Source organism: Cricetulus griseus, chromosome 5 (assembly GCF_003668045.3).
Source record: "Cricetulus griseus strain 17A/GY chromosome 5, alternate assembly CriGri-PICRH-1.0, whole genome shotgun sequence".
Lineage (NCBI taxonomy): Eukaryota > Metazoa > Chordata > Mammalia > Rodentia > Cricetidae > Cricetulus > Cricetulus griseus.
The window spans coordinates 29,536,949-29,561,246 of NC_048598.1; the positions used below are offsets into that span (position 1 = coordinate 29,536,949).

General features: G+C 39.0%; 1 protein-coding gene across 7 annotated transcripts; it reads right to left on the bottom strand.

The window, feature by feature from the left end:
• Window positions 1–1,577: 1,577 nt before the first annotated feature.
• Window positions 1,578–24,267, bottom strand: Vamp4 (vesicle associated membrane protein 4). Of its 7 annotated transcripts, XR_003485657.2 has the most exons (9): window positions 23,970–24,125; window positions 20,472–20,589; window positions 15,507–15,553; window positions 13,196–13,246; window positions 12,404–12,504; window positions 11,179–11,258; window positions 7,299–7,350; window positions 5,446–5,594; window positions 1,578–3,266 (listed from the first exon to the last, which is right to left on the bottom strand). XR_003485657.2 is itself a non-coding variant. In XM_027417213.2 (8 exons), exons 2-8 carry the CDS (start codon window positions 20,535–20,537, stop codon window positions 5,566–5,568), a joined length of 426 nt encoding a protein of 141 aa, XP_027273014.1. In that variant the 5' UTR covers window positions 20,538–20,589; window positions 23,970–24,125; the 3' UTR covers window positions 4,866–5,565. The 7 variants fall into 7 exon arrangements, 6 of the variants coding, with proteins under 6 accessions (XP_027273014.1, XP_027273015.1, XP_027273018.1 ...); XM_027417213.2 differs by lacking the exon at window positions 1,578–3,266 and having other exon boundaries at window positions 4,866–5,594; XM_027417214.2 differs by lacking the exons at window positions 1,578–3,266; window positions 23,970–24,125 and adding an exon at window positions 23,680–23,899 and having other exon boundaries at window positions 4,866–5,594.
• Between the last annotated feature and the right edge of the window lie 31 nt (window positions 24,268–24,298).

Consider the following 24,298-nt stretch of genomic DNA (forward strand, 5'->3'; position numbering starts at 1 on the left):
GATGGGTAGGTGACAGGACAAGTGGGCTAAGATGATGATGGGGTTATGTATTTGTGTGGTGCCAGCATGTCAGTTACACAGTGGTCAGAGCAAGACCTCAGCTGTCTCCTGCTGGTTCTCTACCTTACTGCTTTCAGAGTCAATAAATTGGAAGATGACCCTTTTGTCTAGAGTGGCTGGATAGTGAGATCTTGGAACCCATGTGCCTCTCTGCTCCCCAATGCAGGAGTTACAGATACACGAAGTCATGCCTGTTGTTTTTCCCCTTTGGTACTGGGGATTTGAATTCAGGTCCTCATGCTTGCAGGGCAAGCACTCTTACTCAATGTACAAACTCCCTGGCCCCCGTTTTTAAGTGGAGTAAACAGCAAGTTTTTATGTTGCAAGATCAATCGAGCATTCTCCTTCCCAAGTTTAGTGCTTTCACGTGCTCTCTTTATAGACATGCTCTGATGAAATATGGCCCTCTCACACAACCAGTGTACTAAATCCCTTCATGTACCTACAGCAAGGAAGTAGAGTGACTGCTTTACAGCAGTGCTTAACATCTAAAGGGCATGCTGTGCCTAAGTGTGACTGTTGGACTTAGGGAAGCCTGGCCTGCTAGACTGGTTCTCTCATAAAGTGAAATATTAGATATTAAATGGTGTCATTCTTATATCTTTGGTTGTGAGCCTAGCCTTTAATGGCTGAGCTATCCCTCCAGCCCAGCGTCATTCTTAGAATGTTTTCTGTCTCCATCCCTGTCGATAACACTTTATAACCCCAAGTACTACAGAGATGGCATTTAGGGTCTGGAGGCTGGAGACATGATCACTACTCAGGCTTTTTATAAAAGACAGCACCACACTGTTGAGGAACAGGTACCAGGTGTTCTGATTGGGACTACTTGTTTGTTTTTATAAAGACAGGTTCTTGTAGCCCAAGCTGACCTCAAACTATGCAATTGTTTCTGGCCTTGAACTACTCCCTTCCCTGATCACCTGTCTCCACTTCGTGAGTGCTGGATCGTGGGCATATAACACCATGCCCAGCTCTGACTGGGACTGAATTATTAAGTGGGCTTCGTGCTCCTTCCTCTCTTTGAAATGGACACCAATGAGAATAAGCATAAATACCCCAATCACTTCCCGGCTGTTGACATTTGGTGTTGTACATTGAGAAATTCTTTCAGATAGGTTTTACTTTTACTCCATGTACTTTAGTGGAAAACAGGGACCAATGAAACCAAGGTGCTTGTACAGGTGTTCTGCTTTGAAGTTAAGTCAATAGGATACACACACTGAACAAGCCAAAATACTTACTTTTCATTTTCTACAAAATGGTTTATTTTGCTGTTTACTATGGAGAAGCTACAAATACATTCCATATGAAAACAAAGGAGTGAACTTTGTAGCACTGTAAAACATAAATGGTCATGAGGAATTGAGAAGCCAGGAAAAGGGGCATGGCATCTAACATTGCTCATCTCCCATCATACTCCTTAAATGTCAAAGGCACTTGCCGAAATGGTTAAATCAGGGATTTCAGGATGTAAAATAATGACATACAACTAAGACATAAAAACAATGCTTGAATTTTCTTATCACTAATATTTTACTAAATCCTCGGACATATACAATTTACAGTTTTAAAATAATATGATTTTATTTCATAATCTTTTCAAATGAAAAGAAGCTAATACAACACTGTCAAACCAGAATTTTTCTATACTCAATTATAACAAGAACATGTTAATCTCTAGGTAATCACCTAATCACCTCTCAGTACACACTGGAAATCAGCTCTCACTAGCACAGTGTGACTTCTAGAGCAAAGTGTCCCCCTCCCCCCACCCCAACCTTTGTCTAGCGTCTGCCAGGGTACTGCAGTGCTTAGAGACACAACAGGACATGGTCCTTGCTTCACAAGTTTACACTTATCCCAACTGGATTAGCAATGTTTTTCTTTTCATCTGTACTCACTTGTTCTAAGTAGTTTTGTAAAATAAAACATGAGCCAGAATAAAAGTGTGCTCCCATCCCTTATTCTACCTGACATATGAAAATAAATACCAGAGTAAGACTGACATCAGGCTTAAAGAGAAAGCCCATTTGCACATGGTGGTGCCCACGTGTAGTCTCGGCTACTTTTGAGGCTAAGTTGGAAAGATCACTTGAGCCCAAGAATTCTTTCTTTGGTCAAAAAGAAAAAGCCTGCAGGGCATGGTGGAACACACCTTTAATACCAGCACTTGGGAGGCAGAGGCTGGTGACTCTCTGAGTTTGAGGCCAGCCTGGGTCAGAGTCTCAAAAACAAGACACACAAAATAGGCTCAGATTCCATCAGTCTAAGGGAAGGTGGCATTTGTATGGACTAAGATGGCCCTTTTTTGCTCCTTCTGACCCATTGTCTTTATACTGTTCTATGGCAATTGCCCTCGCAAAACATGTTTAGATTGACTCATGTTCTTAGTACCACTCACAGAAAAGTAAAACTGACTCTAATAACATTTCTATGTGAAAACACAAAATTTGATTGATAGTATAGTCCTTAACTTAGCAATGCTCTGACTCAATACAACTAATGACAATTATGTTCAACACTAAAAAGACCTCTTGCATATTTTCTAACCATAAAGTATATACAAGATGTGAATACAAGTCTGTTTGGGCTACAGTGCCGACAAGGACACAGAACACGTGGAAGTGGCAAGGAGAGATATCAAACTCTTTCCACATCTGATCCTCAGCCTGTTTGTGTGTGTGTGTGTATTTACAGGGTACCCACATGCTACCCAGAACACAAAGTGTAGATTCTGCTATTAAAAGGCCAACAGTACTTTCTAACACAGAGCCCAGGAATGAACTGTAATGACAGTCCCAGGAATCCCTGTACCTGACATGTATTACTCTTTCTTCATTTTAAACAATGTTCCATCACCATTACTGGACCCTCTTTTACTCAGTATATTTCCCAGTTTATAAAACTTTGGGACAATTTCCAATGGGTTTTGTTAGGACAAAGGAATCCAAGGTCACAGGTGCTACTGAGCTATGACCAGGAGAAGAACCCACTCATCACAAACTGCTGCAAGGGAAAATGCTTCTGTTTTGGACAAATCACAAGGGCACGCTTCAGGCATGGAAGTAGTGACCTGATTTCACTGGGCATCAACTAACATTAGCAAAGCTACTTGAATGTTTCTGTTGATCTTCACTGTTGTTAAATAATGATAGTTTTGATGGTGGTAAAACTTCATTTTTTCAAGTGCAGGATGATCTGAGCTGGATGAGAAAAAGAATGATTAAGGAGGGAATGAAGGCAGGCCTGGCATCAATTTGAACAACTATTTCCCTTCTGATTTTGTACTTGTTTGGTTTTGATTTTTGTTTTTTGTTTGGTTTTGTTTTGTTTTTTGAAACAGGTTCTTACTCTATAGCCCAGGCTGGTCCAGAACACACCATGAAGCACAGGATGGCTTCAAAATCATGGCAACCCTCCTACTTCAGTGTTCAGAGAGCAGGACTTCTGGGTGTGAGCCATTATCCCTGGCTCTCCTCAGCTTCTTATTCTAGAAACGCCCATATTTCCAATATTTCACATAGTATCTTAAACATGCCAGTAATTTTAAGGTCTCGGATAATGTAAGATCAAAAAAGATAAAACAATAAATAAACTGAATGAAGTCATCACTGCTGCAAAATTCTCAGTCACATGCCAACAGGGTTTCCTCAGTAGCAATAAATTTAAATACAAACAACTATATATAGAAGCAGTTATGTGATCTAAAAATTTTATACTTAATGTTTAAAAAATAATTTTATAATTCTATTTTTTAAATAATTGTTTCCTTATAAGTGGCATACTTTATTAAAAGCAGCACAGGAAATACGGAGTCTTTTCAGAAAAAAAACTTCACTAATAGTGAATGAAACTAGACTTCTATATGGAAAACTAATGATGCAGGATCTAGTTACACTCTAAACACGAGGCAAACATCAGGATCAGCTTGGCTGATGCAAGTAAAACATACTGTCCCTCAACTACCAGCTGCTGGGATTGAGAAGACTCCTTGGCCCACCACTTTCAAAAGGGTTTACATCTTTTGTGCATCTGAACTGACTGACAGAATGAAGAGGCCAGAGTCAACCTTCCATAATATGCAAGTACTATAAAGTCAGCAGTTATATCTAGACCTTGCAAGTGTCTAGGGCATCACTTCATTTGGCTTCCATCAAATTTCTTTCCATTCTAAACATTCTTTTCTGTTAGTATTAACTACTGTAGAATTAAAATCCAAATTCTTTTATACATTTTGAATTAAAATGATCACAGAAGTGATATCTGTCATACAGGACCACTGTCGTCATCCCCTCCACATACTGATAATCCCTGTGAACTCTATTTCTCAATTAAGATGTCCATGTGAAGAAGTTCCCGAAGTCTCCAATTTGATTAGTGTGGCCTTTCCTCTTACACATCAGGATGCATTTTCACGCTGACTTGTTTAAACAACATGAAGGGGCTGGCGCTCTCTACAATGAACACATCTTGTGCCCCTGAGCATCTGTTACTGACAGTCCGCTACTCACTGCCACTGGCTGTTTGGACACTTGATTGTGCAACATCTATGTCCCCAAAAGAACACACTGCGAGTGTCAGAGAAACGTGACAGTCAAAGCAGAAGACTATGCTAATTTCAGCTCTTGTGGCACAGGGTGTGTTAAAATTAAAGAGGGAAAACTATTAATAAATTAGATCAAGGAAAAAGTTACCTGCAGATTGCACTTACATCAGAATTAGTCCCTTTTTATTGTAGTTTAACTGACAATCGACTGGACCAAGACTGGGCGCTATATATTGCTCATTTTCAAACACTCCAATGACATTCTCCAATATTTTTATTATCTCCAGTTTTATGGTACCATATTATGCATTTCACACTGTTAAAGTTTCCCATTTTCAAAATGCAAATACCAAAAAGTTACCATGTATTCCCTTATACAGTCAGAATAGGTTTACTGGAATGTTTTCAGGTAGAGCTGAAGGCAGAAACATTTACAACACTTAGCTTTTGTTAATCCATAAATGCGGAGATTGCCTGTAAAGCAACTGCAATATGAAAAAATGACATTCTTGCAAATACTGATGGGATGGTTATGAATCTCTTTCAGCATAAGAGTCAGGATTCTACACAGGCATCCTGACCAGCAGCTTGACCCTCACGTTAATGAAATAATAAATGTTTTTAATGACACTAAAATACAAGTATGAATATTGTCATCAGTGTTTAACTATATATACATATAACAAACTGGCAAGTATCTAGTTTCAAATTAGATCCTTGGAATAAAGCAAAATAGAGTTATCTTTGCCTTAAATATAATTATTCAAAACACATTTTGCTAGTTGGGAAGAAGGTAACTGGATATTCTCAATGCTCCAATTTGAAGTGGTACTTGCCTTTTAGTTTCTTGAAAAAGAAAATTTGAAAGTTATATACACAGGTTTCATTTAAATTATGCAGCAATCTTTAATTATTATTGTCCCAGATCTTGTTTAATGAGGATCTCTGTCACCAAATCAAGTACGGTTTTTCACAACTATAAGAACTGTAAGAGAAAAAAGTAAAACAAAAAAAGAAAAGAATGCATCAAAATCAGAACCATATCACAGCTAGGTCAGAAGCACAATCCCTAAGTGTAGGTACCGGCCATTGTTAGAGAGGAGAAACCCAGGCCAAACTCTGATCTGAAATAACAGCTATGAAATAAGAGGACATACAGAAACATCATAAAACAACCGGTGTCTAACACTGGCCTCTTGAGCAAATAAACCGTGGCAAAACAGTAGCCCGTAGCTTCTAAAAATTATTACAATATTTAATGATGTGGGAAAATAATTAATAAAATATTTATTGGAAAATATCTGATATGATCTTAGATTTTGAAAATCATGCTAACATACCAATAGGAAAAGACTAAAAGCATATACAATAGCTATATTGACAGCAGCTATAGTAGTATAGTGAGAGTCCAGTTAAAATTTTATAGTCCTTTTTATTGCATAGTGCCAACCATTTATGGTAGGTTCTTGTTACTTGAGATAATTATATTCTACAAAGTTATCATGAACACTGAACTGGTAACTCCTGAGCCACTAATCCTAGGGAATATACAGACTTAAGTTCCCATGAGTGTCTGGCTATAAATCAACACATAATCTTGTTTTATGTGTGTTTTTCTGAAAGACATTGTTTAATAGATACCATTAAATAAAAATATAATGAAGTCAAGGTTAGCAGCATTGTAGCTCATCCTGGAATAAGCCCACATACATATTTTCTGGAAAGGGTTACCACAGCTTTAGTAAAAGGGACAGCATTTCTAGACTATCCATGAGGTCCGTTTCAAACCATGAAGTCAGCAAAAATGTGCATCAAGCAGTCTATGAAAAGGACACCTGGTTATGCAATGAAAGCTGAAATAAGAAGGTAGATCTCCATTTGACCCATCTGGAAACCTATGGGTCAAGGGATTCAAAATTCTTCTTGTTCTGAATGACCATGGAAGTAACATGATTAACATGGGGGTTACAAATACACTTCAACTAGTAAACAAATTCAAACAACAACCCAGGTAATGAGACTGGATTATAGATTTCCGTAACACTTTTTAAGTTTAAAAACTATCCTTATAAAAATTTTCAACTTTCTAGTTCTTCAAAAATCTTTGTAAAAGTAAAGAGATCTTGAAGAAAGGTACTTAAAAAAATGACCTGACTTTGAAAAAAATAAATCATCTGGAGAAATAAACTGGATTTGTCTCCTGAACATTGCAGTAAAGAAAAAAATGTATTTTGGTCCTAAATATAACAGATAGCAGCTTTAGCCTTAAACAGATGGCTAAGCCCTGTGCTGTGACTGGGGTGTGGCTGAGGAGCAGGAGAGAGAGTACCCTTTGAGAATATAGACTCCCCACAGAAATGTACACATGCAAATTCACATAGAACTTCAGACACTTAAAGCAGTTTTCAGAGACTGAGAGATTCTAGGTAAAGGTACCCTCCTTATTCAAGGCATATGTCATTATCCAATGCTCACATTACACACACGAGGTCAACTAATGAAAAGGAATTAAAATGATTTTAATATAAAACCCTAGCCAGAGGCCAGCCTGGGCTACACAGTGGCATTTAGGACAGCCTGGGCTACATAGTGAGACTATGTCACGGGGAAAAAAAAATCAAGACCATATCAAACCCTAAGTCTTACAAAACACAATACCCCATGGAACAACGATCCAATAAATACTTACTGATAATCATTAGCAAAAGGATAGCTGCAGCCAAAGCCATGATGGCTTTTATCTATAACACACAAAAAGACAAATGAAAGATTTGACTCGTTAATAAAAACAAGACTCTCTGGTTTACTATTTATTGTACTATACTACCTCATCAATAAACAGGCATACTTTGGGGGAGATTTCCAATTCAATGCTTCTCGAAAGAACTTGATGGCTGTTTTGCATTCTTGTGTAAATAATCAGTGCCCCCAAATGTATGGCTTTGCTTTGGTGGATGTTACCAGCTAAAGCTGTACTGCACAGTAGCAGCCACAATCGAAGCCTTCTCAGGGCTGGGCCTACTTCTAATGCGACACACAAAAGCTGTACTTTTAGCAGTTACAGTCAGGACTGGATGAAAATACAGGTAGCCAGTAGACCATGTATTATTTTACATACAATGGTCCTGTCTTATGTGGGGAGTTATGTGCCCTTGCTCCATGAATGCCTTAAACCATGGATCATACCAAATCGTTTATGTGTGGTTTTCCCTGTAAAGGCATACCTATGATAATAAATTGATAAAGTAAATAGAATAGACTAATAACCAACAGTAAAATGGAACACATGTATAATAAGGGAAAATGAATTTGGTTTTTCTCTTCCAAGAGCCAAGACAAATTTAGGTTTCTCTAAGCACAGCTCACTGTAGATAACCAATGATATGGAAAACAAAACATGGATAGGGGCCAGCTATTTATATGGAAGCAGGCTTCAAAGGGGACCATTACACATATGGCAGCAGGCTTCATAGCAGTTTTCTCCAAATATGTAAGAATACTGTCAGTTGTTTTCTTGCCATATTTTCTTCACAGTAATTTTACCCCTTCACGAAGTTTTAATCTCCATTTTAAGGACTATACTTTAGATTCCTTATGAATAACAACACATAAGTGACTTAAGAGTATTGTGTCAGTATCAAATTAGAAAGAAAAGCCTTAAGATCATTTTTCAGGGGGGGCTGGAGAGATGGCTCAGACGTTAAGAGCACTGGCTACTCTTTCAGAGGCCATGAGTTCAATTCTCAGCAACCACATGGTGGCTCACAACCATCTGTAATGAGATCTGGTGTCTTCCTCTGGCCTTCATGCAGACAGAGCACTGTATACATAATAAAAAAATCTTTTAAAAAATCATTTCTCAGTCAGCTGCTTGACATTTTAAGTTCATGTTATCTTTCTATATAAAACTGTCACAATCATTCCATTTTTTCTTAAATGCATACATTATATAAACTAATTTCATTTCCTTGATGAATCAAAAGCCTTGCTTTCATCAAACATTTTCATATAATTAAAAACTTATGACTTTAATCTCAACATTTGGGAGGCATAGGCAAATGGATCTCTGTGAGTTCAAGGCTAAGCCTGGTCTACAGAGTGAGTTTAGGCCAGCCAATCTTTTTTTTCAAAGGAAGGGGGATACTCAAAAAAGATCAATATTGGTAGTAGATAGGTAAATAAAAATATATTAGATAGTGAAAGTGTAAAGTCCAGTGTGAGACTCCACAGCTTCAAAAGGGCTGTTCTAATTGGATAATTATACAGACGGTCACTGAGATATACTAGGTAATTATATGGATGGTCACTGATATATACTGGGTAATTTCAATGTGTGACTTTTTTTTTAATTTCCAAAATTTTTATAATATGGTTCTAAAAACTTAAAAAATCAGTATTTCCAATATTATAAAAGAGATGTTTCATTCTAATGACAATCATAAATAGAAATGGGAATTAAATATTTTAAAAATAGAATGACATTACAGCTATGACACCAACAAAGTGACCCAAGAAACACATAAAGAGCTTTGCAATGTGGATATAAAAGACTATGTCTGTAATTATGATACTTACAAATGTAAACATAGTGTTGAACCTGGGCTTATGTTATACTAAAAGTACTTTAATCCTTTATTTAACCTGAGAATATTTTTTTAAACCATATGGAATTTAATAGTAGCTTTCCTACCTTTCCCAAAACACCTATTAATTTGTCCTATTAAAGTAAAGTTAACTAGGCTTAACTTTACAAATTTATATGGAAATACCAACAAAAATTTAAAAATACCATATTGAATAGAGTTTTCTTCCTTGGTTTCCAATTTGAAGCAAGAAGTATCTAAAACCATCATACTCAAATACATTTCCATTACAGGCCCCAAGATCCCTCATAACCAATTGTAACCTATTACCACCCTACAACCCTTTCAGTCACTGGCAACCTCTGATGTCTTTAATTTCCATAACAGCCTTCCTACATCACTACCATGAAAGTCAATCCAGAAAGCAGGAGACATGGGAAACGTCCCAGATGAACTGGAGCACAACGAGGTACTGATAGTGTATGAGAGAGAAGAAATATAAGCCTTGCTACTTTAACTCATCTTCATTGAGTCATAGGACAATGTTGTTCATTGTGTGCTTGATGCTAGAATGATCTACAGGGTCTGAGTCTATTTAAAACCACAGTACTGTGTATTTTAAACTCTTTAAAAACATTAGAGGAGGAGGAGGCAAAGAAGAAATTAAAGAAAATACAAAATTTATTCTCTGAAGAAAACAAAAATAGATAAAATGTTCTATATGAAAGGAGCAATGAAATTTGTCTTTCTTTCCTCAGTTCTATTTCTGGAAACAGGATATTTAACAGTTAAACAGACAAAACTCAGTAAATCCAAGACATCTCTTGGAAGAAATCCTTAATATATGGCAAACTCAGGTTTAAAAGATTATCACTGAGCTGTAAAATGAGGGTTTAAAAACAATGAGTCTGCCAGATGGTGGTGGCACATGCCATTAATCCCAGTGCCTGGGAGGCAGAGGCAGGTGGGGGAGTTTGAGGCCAGTCTAGTCTACAAAGCAAGTTCCAGGACAGTCAGGACTGTTACACAGAGAACCCCTGTCTCAAAAAACCAAAAACCAGCCGGGTGTTGATGGTGCATGTCTTTAATCCAAGCACTCGGGAGGCAGAGGCAGGCGGATCTCTATGAGTTCGAGGCTAGTCTGGTCTACAGAGCGAGTTCCAGGACAGGCTCCAAAACAATACAGAGAAACCTTGTCTCGAAAAATCAAAAAAAAAAAAAAAAGAAAGAAAGAAACCCCCAAACAACAACAACAAACCCAATGAGCCTATGTTTAAGGATTTTGGCAAAATGAAAACATATACCTAGACTTGAGGAAAAAAAGATTTGCTCTCATCACATGATATTTGCCAAAAAATCTTAAAGACATTTACTTCATAACTGATCATACTTGACTTAAGAGGCAAATTCATTTCTTCAGGATATAGTATACAGTGATTCCATTAGTCCTTATTAAAATTTTTTCTTATTTCACTGAAATAATGAAGGAATAAATAGGACTTTTTTTCTTAATCTTTTTGTTAAAGTTTATGGCATACAAACTGCTTCTGATTTTTCCCCTTAGGAGAAAAATCATACTTCTCTCTAGTTTCATTTTTATTAAAGAAAGAAAAAAAAGAAAGGAAGAATAAAAGAAGAAAGAAAGAAAGAAAGATAGAAGGAAAAAGAAAAGAAAAACCCCACTCTGTATATAATGAATTGTTTGGACAGTGCTAGGAAGAAGTGCTGCTAAGGGCAGCGGTCGTCACCATGCGTCCAGATGCTGGGGCACTGGGAAATGAGGGGTCCTATCATGGAGAGGACTATGAGGCACCCTTTCCGACGGACACTGCTTGGTTCCTTTAGTAACTCCTTCTTGTTCCAAGCTGAGGAAATCTCTCAATAAGCAAGGCAATTACACCATTTGTCCTCACAGAGCTCACTGCTAGAGGCCCCTTCTCCTCACATCTTCCTCTGCCCCCCCCCTCCCCCGTCTCATTTACTTACTTTGCATCCACGCCACCACATTTGCCTTCGGAGTTGTTTGGATCTGTTGCTGAAAGCAGTTGCATTATCCGATAAGCTTTCTGTATACACAGAGGGTGGGGAGAAAGATTAAAACATAACAGGATTCTCTTATCTAGTCACACAGATATAAAAAAAAACATCAATTTCGACTTCTTAAAATTTTCCCCCACAAATTCTGTTAGTTTACATTGGAAAAAAAAAAAAAGCAAAACACAATGAAAGGTCAGTTTGTTCAACCAATCCCACCCCCATCCTGGACTCAAGATTTCAAGAACCCTTCCTACAGCCTCAATGCTTACATACACAAGCTTCTTAATTCTGGTAAGAAAATAGAGTTTAAAAATAAGAATGGTGGGGGGATGCAAGATAGACACTCAGCTTGATGACCTGAGTTTGATACACAGAGACCCACATGGTGGAAGGAGAGAGCCAAGAGCCCGGTCTCCACATATTCATCATTGTGTGCTCCAATGCATGCGCATGCATGCAAATTCATGTAATGCCTTTTTACAAGGTCTCATGGGCTGATGCCTGATCATACACATTAGATCCTAGCACCAGAAACAAAACAAATACTTGGCACAACTCTAAAAAAATTGCACACAGAGAAAATTACATTTTTAGAAAAAAAGGATAGCTGATTTTAAGGGAAGAGAATAAACAATCAAGCAAGTTTCTGGTCAGGCAAGTCTAAATGAATATGGCATGCAGCCACTCACCATTCATACAGCATGAATGGCTAATATGTGCCAAAAACCAATACAAGCTCAAAGGCTAATAGCCTGTAAACAAAAGTTACTAAGTTTCCAGGGAAAGCCTAAGTCATCGTTCAAACAATATTTGAGGTCCAGGTATGTGCTAGGAAACATTATAGACACAGAGACTAACACCTGTCAGTGAAGACAGACTACTCCCCAATTACCAGAGAAGATATTAAGTAAAAATATTAGGCAAGTTTAAAAGGAGTACTAAAAACAGATTAGATTTTAGCATCTTGACATCATAAAAAACATAAAGCATATCAACATAACAGTAAGACCATTCAAATCAATGGGCAGAAACTAAGCCATGGCCATCAGTCTTAAGAACTGAATGTTAACTTCCTAACCCATGATTCCTAAACATCAGTGAGACAAATGGAAGGTATGTATTAGCTACACACATATTCATATCAAGAAATACACAAAATGGGAGGTGGCTGTACCTGATTTGTCCTGCAGTTCATCTAGTCTCTCTCCTCTTTCAATTACCTTTGTAATATTTTCTTGCATTACATCAATAACTTCATCCACCTGATTCTGAACACTAGTTTGAAAAGAGATAAGATTTATTCTTTTTTTAGGAATATCCACACTTTTAGAACTTTTACTAGATAACAAATTCTCAGAGAACTGTGGTTTGCCATTCAACTATAAAATTAAGCAGTGTTTTTCCGTTTGTTGGCCTGAGTACTTGGATACTTAAGGATACAGGCTATACATTACAGTAATATTTAACTGAAAGTGTATTTTTAGTCTTGATTCTATCTTGAATGTATCTCATAAGCAAATCAAGCACTGACAGAATGCTCAGTAATCAACTTCAGCTATTCAGTGAAAACTGAAACAAACTTAAGAATTAGCCTCAACTACCTACTTTCCCTTAGGAGTTACTTCCAAAGTTAAAAAAACAGAAATGCTTAATTGAGTGTCTAGTATTCCTGGGACACTCTAACCACAGATAAGAACCTATCTTAAATTACTTTATATATAAGCCTTGACAATGAAATATCTGACTATATGATCTCTGTGTCACAACTACTCAACATTGCTATTTTGCTCAAAAACAGCTACAGATAATATGAATATAGAGCATGTAGTCTAAGAAAAAATAAAAACCAAACAAGTTTGTTTATAAAAAACAACAGCCAGATCTGGTTCGCAGGCTATAGTCTGATAGCCCTGATCCACAGAGAACTATGATAATCATTTAAATGAGTGAGTATCTAGGAACTTACTGCTTAATTTTATCATTTCTAGGCCCAAATCTTGGTCCAGATGGTCCCCGTCTGAAAATAAAATACCCAGTATATGTCAGCAGTGACAATATCAGACAAATATCAAAACAAGAAACACATCTCTCTGTGCTATCAAGCTGAATTCTAAATATGGATCATCATTAATCATATGGAGCTGCATTTTTTAGGAGCTGACAGAAATGGATGCTACACAATCATGTATCTACTTCATAGTATGTACTGTTGGCCATAATCTAATTCTTCCAAGTGGTACAACTTCCTGAGAAAGTAGAGTACATAATTCTAACCTTTAGTGGTACTATCCCTCCTACACATTAAACTCTGAAATGTCATATCAACTCAACTGTCACTATGAATACCTTTGTGGTCAATTCTAGAACTAAAAACACAACTTACTTTGAATTTACTCAAAACATTAAAAATTTGAAGTATATTTTAAAATACCTTTCTTTTTTTAAGATTTTATTTATTTATTATATATATACAACATTCTGCTTCCATGTATATCTGCACACCAGAAGAGGGCACCAGGCCTCATAAGGGATGGTTGTGAGCCACCATGTGGTTGCTGGGAATTGAACTCAGGACCTCTGGAAGAGCAGTCAGTGCTCTTAACCTCTGAGCCATCTCTCCAGCCCCTTAAGATACCTTTCTTACAGATACCCACACAACAAGAGGAAAATATAAGAGCACAAGGAAGTATGTAACAGTCTCAAGCTGTTACTGTCATCTCTTGTTACAGTCAGGTGTGTAACACCTTGATACATCCACGTCAATGCTCTTGGAATGGCAACTTCAGGATATTTTGATAAAAATTTTTCTGAAGATAAAGAAGGTTTAAACCACAAAACTCAAAAAACAAATCCTAGCTCTTAATTTTTAGACATGGAACTTTCTAAATGAAGGGGAAATGCACTTATAAGAAAACACATTTAGAGAAAAAAATTAAAGCATTCATTAAAATAATATCATTTATAAATGTGACAATATCAGACTGCCTTAGCTTCTGTAAGCTTTACCCTCTCAGTCTTCAGAGTTCCAACTAAGTACTGCAGTTCTGGGCCAGTGTTTATCCCAAATGACAAGTCAAAGTATGATGTTTCATATTGTGGACCAGATAACTATGAATAAGTCCAGAGACAAGCATGAAAAAGCAGTGATTAAATAAGGACGCCACAGATGAAATAGTTACCTAAAAATCATTAGGATAAAACATTCCAAAAGCTGACTGTTGTGGCTTATGCCTTTAATACCAGCACTCAGAGGCAGAGGCAGGTGGATCTATGTGAGTTCGAGGTCAGCCTGGTCTACAGAGTGAGACAGCCAGGGCTACACAGAGAAAACAAAAACAAACAAACAAACAAAAACCCTCAAAAACAACAATAACAAAAAACCCAAACCAACCAACCAAAAAAAAAAAAGACAACATATAATCTACTATCGTGACATTATTTCTTCAGAATAGTATTTATGACATAAGAAATATGGGGTAAAATGAAGAAGAGGGAGAAGGAAAGGTAGGGAAAGAGTGAGAATGTGACAGACAGATGAACAGATACATGGTGGCACACATCTCTAATCCCAGCACTTGGGAAACAAAGGACAGGTGATGGCTGAGCTTGAGGCTATCCTGGGAAACAGAGTGAAATCCTGTTGGCAGGATGGGGCCTAAGGAAGATATGTAAAAACTTGATTTCAGTTCAACAAAAGCTTTAAGGGTGGTATGGCCACTTGAGAAGACAGACGCCAGTGTGTACCAGCCTTCATGCCTAGGGATTACCCAAGAGAAATGAAGGCATGTGTCCTCACAAACACCTGCACAGAAACATTCACAACAGCTCTGTTTCAGAAAAAAAAACGAAAACCACTAAATATCCACACAGACGTGAATGGATAAATGGATTGCAGTGTGTTTACACAATGGAAAACCACTCAGAAAAACAAACAACCTGTTGATCCACAGATGAATTTCAAAATAAGCAGGTTAAGCAAATGAAGTCAGTATAAAAATTTAAAAAGGTGGGGGGCATGCCATACGGCTTTGCTTATATAAAACTCTAGGAAATAGAAACCACAGTGACAGAAAGCAGGTCTGTGGAAACCTACAGCCATGGAGAGCAATATCTTACAAATAAGTTCAAAGAAAGTTCTAAGGCCAGAGTTGTGTTCCTTCTTTATTTGGATGATATTATAGAGATTTACTTTAGTATATGTCAAAACCCACAATGAACACTTTAACCATGTGTACTTTCTTGTATGCTAATTACAATGGAAAAACATATTAACTTACAGAAAAAAGTCCTCTTCTTCATCTGAATCATCTTCCAAAAGATTTCTCTGTCAAAAAAAAAAAAAAAAGAAAGAAAGAAAGAAAAAAGACTTGAGTATGTCAGAGAAGAGAAAAGAAACAAGTTCTAAGCAGCTGACATTTTGTTTTGTTTTGTTTTGTTTTTCCGAGACAGGGTTTGTCTGTGGCTTTGGAGGTTGTTCTGGAACTAGCTCTTGTAGACCAGGCTGACCTCCAACTCACAGAGATCCTCCTGCTTCTGCCTCCTGAGTGCTGAGATTAAAGGTGTGCGCCACCAACACCCGGGCAGCTGCTGACATTTTTAAACAAGCTTCCAGAGCAGGGAAGAGTGAATTACAGGTGTCTCCTGGGCAGTTAGAAGATCAGGGACAAGGTTTGCTGACCTTCCAGAGAAAATGCATTCATTTCCTGAGTCCTGTCACTGGTATGGCAGTCATTCCCTTCCCTCTATGCTCTCTACTGGCAGCCCTGAACTCGGAGTTCAGTGGCTACCCCAGAAGGAGTGTGGGGGGGTGACATTAGAGCTGAGACAAAGGCTCTTCTAGACACCTAATCCAGAAATAGCCCACTACATATGCTGATTTCCATCAAATGTAACTCTATAGTTTCACATTTCCAAACACAAAGTCTTCCTTGAAATGAAGATGGTGCCACATTCTTCCTAAAAGGAGAACATGAGGTCCTAAAAGATTAAAGTCACGTAAAATCCAGACCTTTAGACACAAATAATATATAATATTTTGTAGGCAGAGTATGTGCAGGTGTCCCAAAGATGTCCATGTCCTGGTAACCAAACCTGTACTCTGCCAACTTCCGAGGTGAAAGAGACTTGGTTGGCAATGTCAGTAAGGAGTATGAAGGTCCTTACTGATTATTCATTTGAGTCCCAACTAAGGACATGGTTTTTCAAAAGAAAAGAGGGAGGTAAAAAGAGAGACACTAAGAAACTGAGATTGAAGGTGGAGGAAGGGTATGAACCAAGAAAGGCAGGTAGCTTCTAGTAGCTTGGAAGAGCAAAAAGCAATTTCTCCCTAAGAAAATATAAAATAGCAGAGTTGCAGTGCTTTAATGTTGCGGTAATTCACTTCTACAGAAAGGGGAAACGGATCACCGTGCATCTTTTCTGAGGACATTGATTGAGGAATTTGACCAGCCAAAAAGAAAATCAAATTAGAACAAAGTCTTAGGATACAGATAGATATGATCAAAGAATCTAAATAAATGTACAGCTGAATTTGAATGTGATGAGGGCTTGGGAGTTGGCTCGGTAGGTGAAGGAGTTGCTTCACAAGCACAGGACCTGAGCTGGGTTCCCAGCATCCATGTAACATTATGTACTGGACCCAATACTGGGGTATGGAAACAGGAGAATACTCCATGCTCTCGGGCCAGCAAGCCTACCCAGTCAGCAAGTACTAGGGTCAGTGATAGACCATGTCTCAAAAACCAGGTGTAGAGTAACTGAGAGAAAGACCCCACACACACAGACACACAGACACACGAAGATAATATCATGTGAACAGTAAGTTATTAAGAAGCAAAACTTTCCCATTAAAGCTCAGAGGCTGAGCATGGCAGTGTGAAGTGAGGAAGTAAAAGTATATTAACGTGCTCATCTTGGTGAGGAGTAAAAGCAGGAAGGGGAAGAAAAAAGAAAACTAACGAAGGTGAATAATTTTTGGTGTGTTGACAAATGAGATTTAAATATCACTGCCAAAATATTTAGTTAATATTTAAAAACAGGGAAGAAGAATAAAGAGAATAAATTCATCACAGTGCCTCAGAGTCCCAGGGCAAGGTAAGAGATGAGGAAATGATCAATCTGGCAAAGGTGTGAGGGGAAATAAAAAGAAAGGCATGTATGTATGACAGTCATTTATCCATGTAAAATAATTAATATATAACATATACTAAGGAGTAAAAAAGAAATACTGTTCATTAACAAATACTTGTTAATCCTGAGTATTTCATATGTGCTAGGTATTGGGGTAAATACCAAACATGAGCTGTGACATGGTCTCAGCTCCCAAAGAAAAAGGTGATCCTAAGAAAAATGCCATGCAGAGAATTCAAACAGTGATGGGGCAGAAAGTGACAGGGTGATCTCATGAGACTTAGGCTGCCATAGACAATCATTCTGAAGAGATGAAATTTAAGCTTAAGTTCAAATGATAACAAAGACCCAGACAAATATTAGAGACAGGACACTTACTGCCCATAGGAAAATGGCTGGCACAGAAAAATTCCAGCAGCATTATTTATAATAGCAAGTGAGTGACCCTACTAAAAACAAATCATGTATGACTGGAGATCCACAGATCAGTCAGTATTTGTGTTCAAGAGATTCACTTAAAAGAAATGCCAAATAAAGAATAAGGTGGGGTGTGGAGAAAATACATATTTAAAACATAAAGAATATTAGTAATCTAAAGACAAACCTTAAAGCACCACAATAAATAACCAAATAAGACTTTTTGTGCAACAATTATAAAAAGCACCATCTACAAAGAAGACTTAACAACAAGAAATATTTAACAATGCTCAATGTTCATCTATTGACAGCATAGTTTGAAATATATAAAATAAAGGTCATATCAAATTACAAGCCCAGTGAGTTACACCCTGCTTTGAAGATAACTAGATAGAGAGAGTTTATCTCAGTTGTCCACTAAGAAACACAGAGTGATATTCACTGACTAGATATATGTGTTAGGGATACAATATAAAGAACTTATAACAGGATACAGTAAGTTACCATGCTCACCCAGCAGGCAGTGCAAGTGTGATAAGGGTGTGCTTATAAACCACTGCTAGAAATTTAAAGCTGTACACCCTCTTTGGAAAACAGTCTGAGATCACCCCAAAGGCTAGATACAGTTACTATAAAACATAGTAATTCTGCTGCTAGATAATACCCTCCAAAATGAAAACTGGTCTCAGCCATTACAAAGGTAGGTTCACAACCAAAAATATAAGAATGAAATGTATGTTCAAACAAAATGTATATGTTAGTATTCATTCAGCAGTATTCAGAATAGCTGAACTAAGGGGTGTGGTAGAGCAGGCATCCCAAACTGTCCATCAGCTAATGGATAGATAACTAAAAATGGTACATCCACATGGCAGAATATTACTCAGCAATAAAAAGGAACATAAAGGGGCTGGTCAGATGGTGAAGGGGTTAAGAACACTTTTTGATCTTCCAAAAGAGCCAGGTTTGATTCCCAGTACCCACATTATTTAGGGGGTCTAAAGCTCTTTTGGCCTTCTCAGGCACTGCTCACATGGTGCAAAGACATACATGTAAGCAAAACACCCACATACATAAAATAAAAAATGGAAAAAAAATTTTAAAAAGGAATATCAAGTACTAATACTACAATATTGATAATTTTGAAAACATTATGAGTCAAAGAAGCCAATCACAAGATATATATCATATGACTTCATTTGCATAAAATGTTCAGAACAAGTCAAACTATAGAGATTTAGTTGTCTGTGACTGAAGAAATGAAGGGAATGTGGATGACTGGTAAAGAAAACAGGGCTTCCCTAACAATCTAAGCAACAGAGGAGAAGCTACCCAAAATGCCCTCCCCTGATAATGAGATTGATGACTGACTTATATGCCACCCGATAGCCCTCATCCAGCAGCTGGTGGAAGTAGAAGCAGACACCCACAACTAATCACTGAACTCAACTGGAATGCAGATGCAGAGAAGGATGAGTGAAGAGCAAAGGGGTCCAGACCAGGCTGGTGAAACCCACAGAAACAGATGACCGGGGAACTCTTGCTCCCCAGACTGATAGCTGGGATACCAGCATGGGACTGATCCAGACCCCAGGAACATGGGTTTCAGTGAGGAAATCTCTGAAATCTACCAGACCTCCTGGAGTAGTTCAGTACTTATCCCTAGCATAGGTGTGGACTTTGGGAGCCCATTCCACATAGAGGAATACTCCCTGAGCCAAGACACACAGGGGTGGGCCTAGGCCCTATCCCAAAGGATATGATAGACTCTGATGACACCCTATGCAAGGCCTCACCATCCAGGGGGAACAGAAAAGATATGTGAGAGGGAGAGGGAGAGGGAGAGGGGGAGGGAGAGGGAGAGAGGGAGAGAGGGAGGAGAGGGGGAGAGGGGGAGAGGGAGAGAGGGAGAGGGAGAGGGGAGAGGGGGAGAGGGAGAGAGGGAGAGAGGGAGAGGGAGAGGGAGAGGGAGAGGGAGAGGGAGAGGGAGAGGGAGAGAGAACTGGGATTGTCATGTAAAACAATCTTGTTTCTAATTCAAATAAAAAAAATCTGCAAAAAAAAAAGAAAAGAAAGAAAGAAAACAGGGCTTCCTTCAAGAATATAGATATACCCAAAAACTGACTATGATAGTAGCTGCCAAAATCCACTCAACTATATACATCTAATTTACATGTTTAAATGGCCATAAACCTGAAAATATTACACTGATCTTCTCCTGTCTTTTTATCTAGGAATTGATCCTAAAAACATTCTCTGACCTACTCTGTTTGATGATAGGTCTTAAGACCCCCATCCAAAAGGTTTCTGTCCCATATCCAGCAGAAAGAACACAGAGGCCAAGAAGTAGAGAAACAGTTTCTCTTCCTCCCCTTTTTTCTTTGCTATTAGATCACACCCTTCTATCCAATCATATTTCTACAAAGTTGCCCGTGTTTCATTAAATGTCAATTTAATAAAACAAGCCAATTCACCCTCCTTTTTGGGTCTTCAATCTAAAGGCTCTAATGTCATGTAAAATAAAACCATGATCAGATAAATCTGTTCCACTTTTCCTCTGTTAAACTTTTTTTTTTTTTTATGGGGCTTCAGCCATTACCCTTTAGGGTGAACAGGAAAAGGGTCAACCCTTTTCTGTTCAATACATTCCAGATGTGCTATCATTTACAAGGAATGCAACTTACATCTAAACTTACCCTTTCACTTTTCACAGACCCAGTGACATCATCATCATTTAGGTGTCGCTTGAACTTGGGAGGCATACTTTCTGCTCACAAACACTTTTCTATTTCCCACAGAGTAAGAATTTGCCACCTGAAGAAGAAAACAAATTTCATTATATGAGAAACTTTGAGGTAGAAGCAAAAGTGCCTAAAACTGTACAAGGCCCTGTATATCAGGGTCTCTTCACTTGCAACTACCTACCCTGACTTGCTCCATTCCGCTGACTACAGTCTCTATGCTAAGTCTTAGCTTGCAAGAAATAGTTAAAACCATAAGAAAAACGAATGTTATTCTCCTAAGGAAACATGTAGTAAAAATGGGTAAATTTAGGCTTTTATAAAATGAAAGAGCAGATGCTGTCCAAAAGATGGGAATAGTCCCTAACTACTGAACAAGCTCTGACTTTAACTTGGAGTCAGAAAACAGTGGCAAGCTTCTAGTCACTGCACTTTTACCAGTTGCTTAAGCATTGATTTGGTTCCTCATCTGCACAGAAGTGATTTCCAGGATTCTGCATGAAGTGAGTTGGTCACATGACATAGATAACCCATGCATAAGTATTCGTAAACGATGGTCCACTGTTGCTCCATGAGAGTGGCTAATCTGTAAGTATCAGTGTGACATTGAGGTAATAGCAATTCTATATTTATATACACGTGCAGATTTATTAACTCACAAAGTACATATATGCATACATATATTCACATAAACATATTTACATGCGTGTATATGTACATATTCTCTCTAGTCTTCGTTTCCTGACATATAGATCCTAAAAGCCCCACACACAGGAGTGATAAATGTGAGTTTTTATGCTAATGAGTTTGACAGATGTCTGGCAGTCTATAAACAGCGCCAGAAAGGAGGCTGTTCACTGAGGAAACCAAGTCAGGATTAAAAGGTTGGGCTATTTCAGTCCACATCACCCCAACCGGAGAAGGTAGAAGTAATCTCCAACAGCTGTGGTTGTAATTTAGTATTTCCACAAATGAAGCTTCCATAAAAACCCAAGAGGTCAGGACCCCAGAGAGCTGTTAGGTATAAACACATGGACTTTTCTAGAGGGTAGACACCTAGAGGGGCCAGGAAAGTTCTGGGCTCCTTCTCCTATACCTTTCCATCTACACCATCTGATAATTTATCTGCACATTTCATAATAGCCTTTATAGTAAGTTGACAATAAGTGTTTCCCTGAATTCTGTGTGCCACTCTAGCAAATTAAATGAGACCAACATAGAGACTGCGACCATCTCAATTTACAGCCAATTAGAAGCACAGGTATAACAACTTGGGGCTCGGACCTGAAGTGGGGGACACTTGTGGCTATTTCCTTGTAGACAGTGGTAGAAACAAACTTAGAGGCCTTTCAGCTGGCCTCTGCTGGAGAATGTCCTGAAAATTGGTTTGTTTCTGAGTGAAAACTCCCTCCTCACATCCAGGGTTCACAGACATTTTCTGAGAAAATGAAATTTTTCATACATAAAAACAAGGGAGTTAAACAAAGCTGGTTTTCTTTGCAGCAGAATGTGTGCGGTGATTTTTCCAGGAAATACTTGAGTATGCAACATAACCAAAATTTTCTAGAGAACTAGTTAGGCAAATATAAATTTTCAGTGTTGTGGAGCGGATGATGGCCGACTAAAAATTCCTAAGAGCCCAAGATGCTTAGTATGTGCTGAACACACACACACACACACACACACACACACACACACACACACACACGCATATTCAGTAACACGGAATCATTTTTAGCATTCAGTGTTTTACATGCATTTTCTTTTTTACTCTTGACACTTCTTTCAAGCATAAGAAAAGGTAGTAGGACAAATAACAGTGTTATATCGCTCCACTCATACTAATTGATAAGTGACTATGCATTATCAGTTTAACATTTACTCACTTAGCTGTCATCATGTTACACAACTCTGTTCTAAAAAGATATACTTTCTTATAACAACCTACCATCTTCTACAAAAAATATCCCTGAAGATCTTTAAATTATTTAAATATTAGTTTATTGACTAATAGTAGGCACTAAAAGAAACTCAAATCAAAGTACTATCAGTAAAATCAGCTTCCTGCCATTTGTTTTCAAACCACTTGTAACATTAAATTACTACCCTTGCCTGAGTGACAACTCCAGGGTTCTTTACTCCGTGTTATTTCTGTTAGATATATCTGACCCATTTTATTCCTTAATTTCGAAACAAATTTCATGCAGGAATACTAGAGTGGACTGAAAAAAATTGACAAAGCAAGAATTGAAGAAAATGAGCTTTTAAATATATCTGGACTTTCTATTGTAAACTTTGACAGCACAAAGAAACAGCTCACTGATAACAGATAAATCCTGATCTTAGCCAACAGGGAAAGAAGTGATCAAACGAACTTACATAACCTTTCTACAAGATATACCACTAAGCCTTAATGAAGAGTAAACCAAGTTCTTAAATCCAAGCTATCAATTTGAAGAAGGAAGCAAACTCAGGTCACTAGCAAAACAGCAGACAGATAAATGAGTGGTTCACAAACTATCAGCAACTAATATTTGTAGGGGAGGGGGGAAGTAGCAGAAATAAACTGTGCTCAGAAATTAGAGTTGACTATATTATGCCTACAGTTCCTCTACCAAAAATATTCTTGTCAGTTACAGCGTCTACGTAGTAAGAGCCATCCCTGATGTCTTTCCACGTCAGGGTTCACTGAAGTGTCAACAACGCAGGACTCTGACGTGTACTTACTTCATCACTGGCTTAAATCTCACATTGTAGTACGTTCTCTCGTCAGTGGTTTTACACGTAGCAAACTTCTAACCTGTTGTTTATTCTATGTTGGCTTTTTTTTTTTTTTAACTTTACAAAACACGCCCTGTGTGTTTCATTTCACAAAATGCTCAAACTTGGCTTCCCTTTTCTCAGCCTCCACTCCCTTTCTGGTTCTTCCCCATTTCTCATCTCATCTGCAGTCTTTGGTTGGTGGCCGTTCAACGCAAATCGTGATTTGAATGGACTCAAGACTGGAAATGTTACTCGCAAAACCTGTTACGTGTAAGGGTTCACCTCCACCCTCGGCTCATTCTGAACACAGCGGGGTTGCGCGTTTGGTCCAGAACCCCTGAGGAAGGAGCCCGGGGCAGCCTCCCCGCTGGTTCCAGGATTCTCTTTCCCGCCTCCGTACCAGGCCCAGCACCCCGACATCTGCTAGGAACTCCGGCCCCCGACTCCCGGTGCAGGCGCCCCCTCGAAACAGCTCTTTCCGGGGAGGGTCACTCGCTCCTAAAGCTCCTGGGCCGCCCCAGCCGCACCCCCGTCCTCGCGCCCCTTCCTCACGGCACCCCGGGCCCCAGGCTTCCCCACTCGCGACCGGGTCCTCGCGCAGGCCAGCTCCCAGCCCCGGCGGACGTTGGGGGCGGCGGGCAGGGGCGTCGCCTGGTTTCCTTCCTCCCTAGGCGCGCCGGGGCGGGATACCTGAGGCTCCGGAGGAGCTCCGGGCAGCAATCCCTGCTGGCTGCGCAGGGCGGGCGGGGGAGGGAGCGGGAAGCTGAGGAAGGAGGGTGGGAGGGGGAAGACCGAGGGCGCAGACCCGGCCCCGCTCCGTGATGCTGCAGCGCCCCCGCGCATCGAGCGACTCGGCGCTCAGCAGCCTGGCGCTGGGCGGAGGGGGCGGGCTCAGACCTCGGGGATCGAGCCGCTCGGCACTCCGAGGCCTGGAGAGGGTTCATGGGGGCGGGTCCAGGCATCGGAGATCGAGCCTCTCGGCGCTCCGTTTCTTGTTGCCGGGCGGACGGGACGAGCTC

What these genes read in the sequence shown, in the direction of transcription:
- Vamp4 (XM_027417213.2), bottom strand. Translation starts at nt 20,537, where the DNA reads ATGCCTCCCAAGTTCAAGCGACACCTAAATGATGATGATGTCACTGGG. An exon ending in GGTCTGTGAAAAGTGAAAGG is followed by an intron (nt 15,554 to 20,471) that starts GTAAGTTTAGAT and finishes TTTTTTTGACAG; the next exon opens with AGAAATCTTTTGGAAGATGA. An exon ending in GAAGAAGAGGACTTTTTTCT is followed by an intron (nt 13,247 to 15,506) that starts GTAAGTTAATAT and finishes TTTTATTTTCAG; the next exon opens with ACGGGGACCATCTGGACCAA.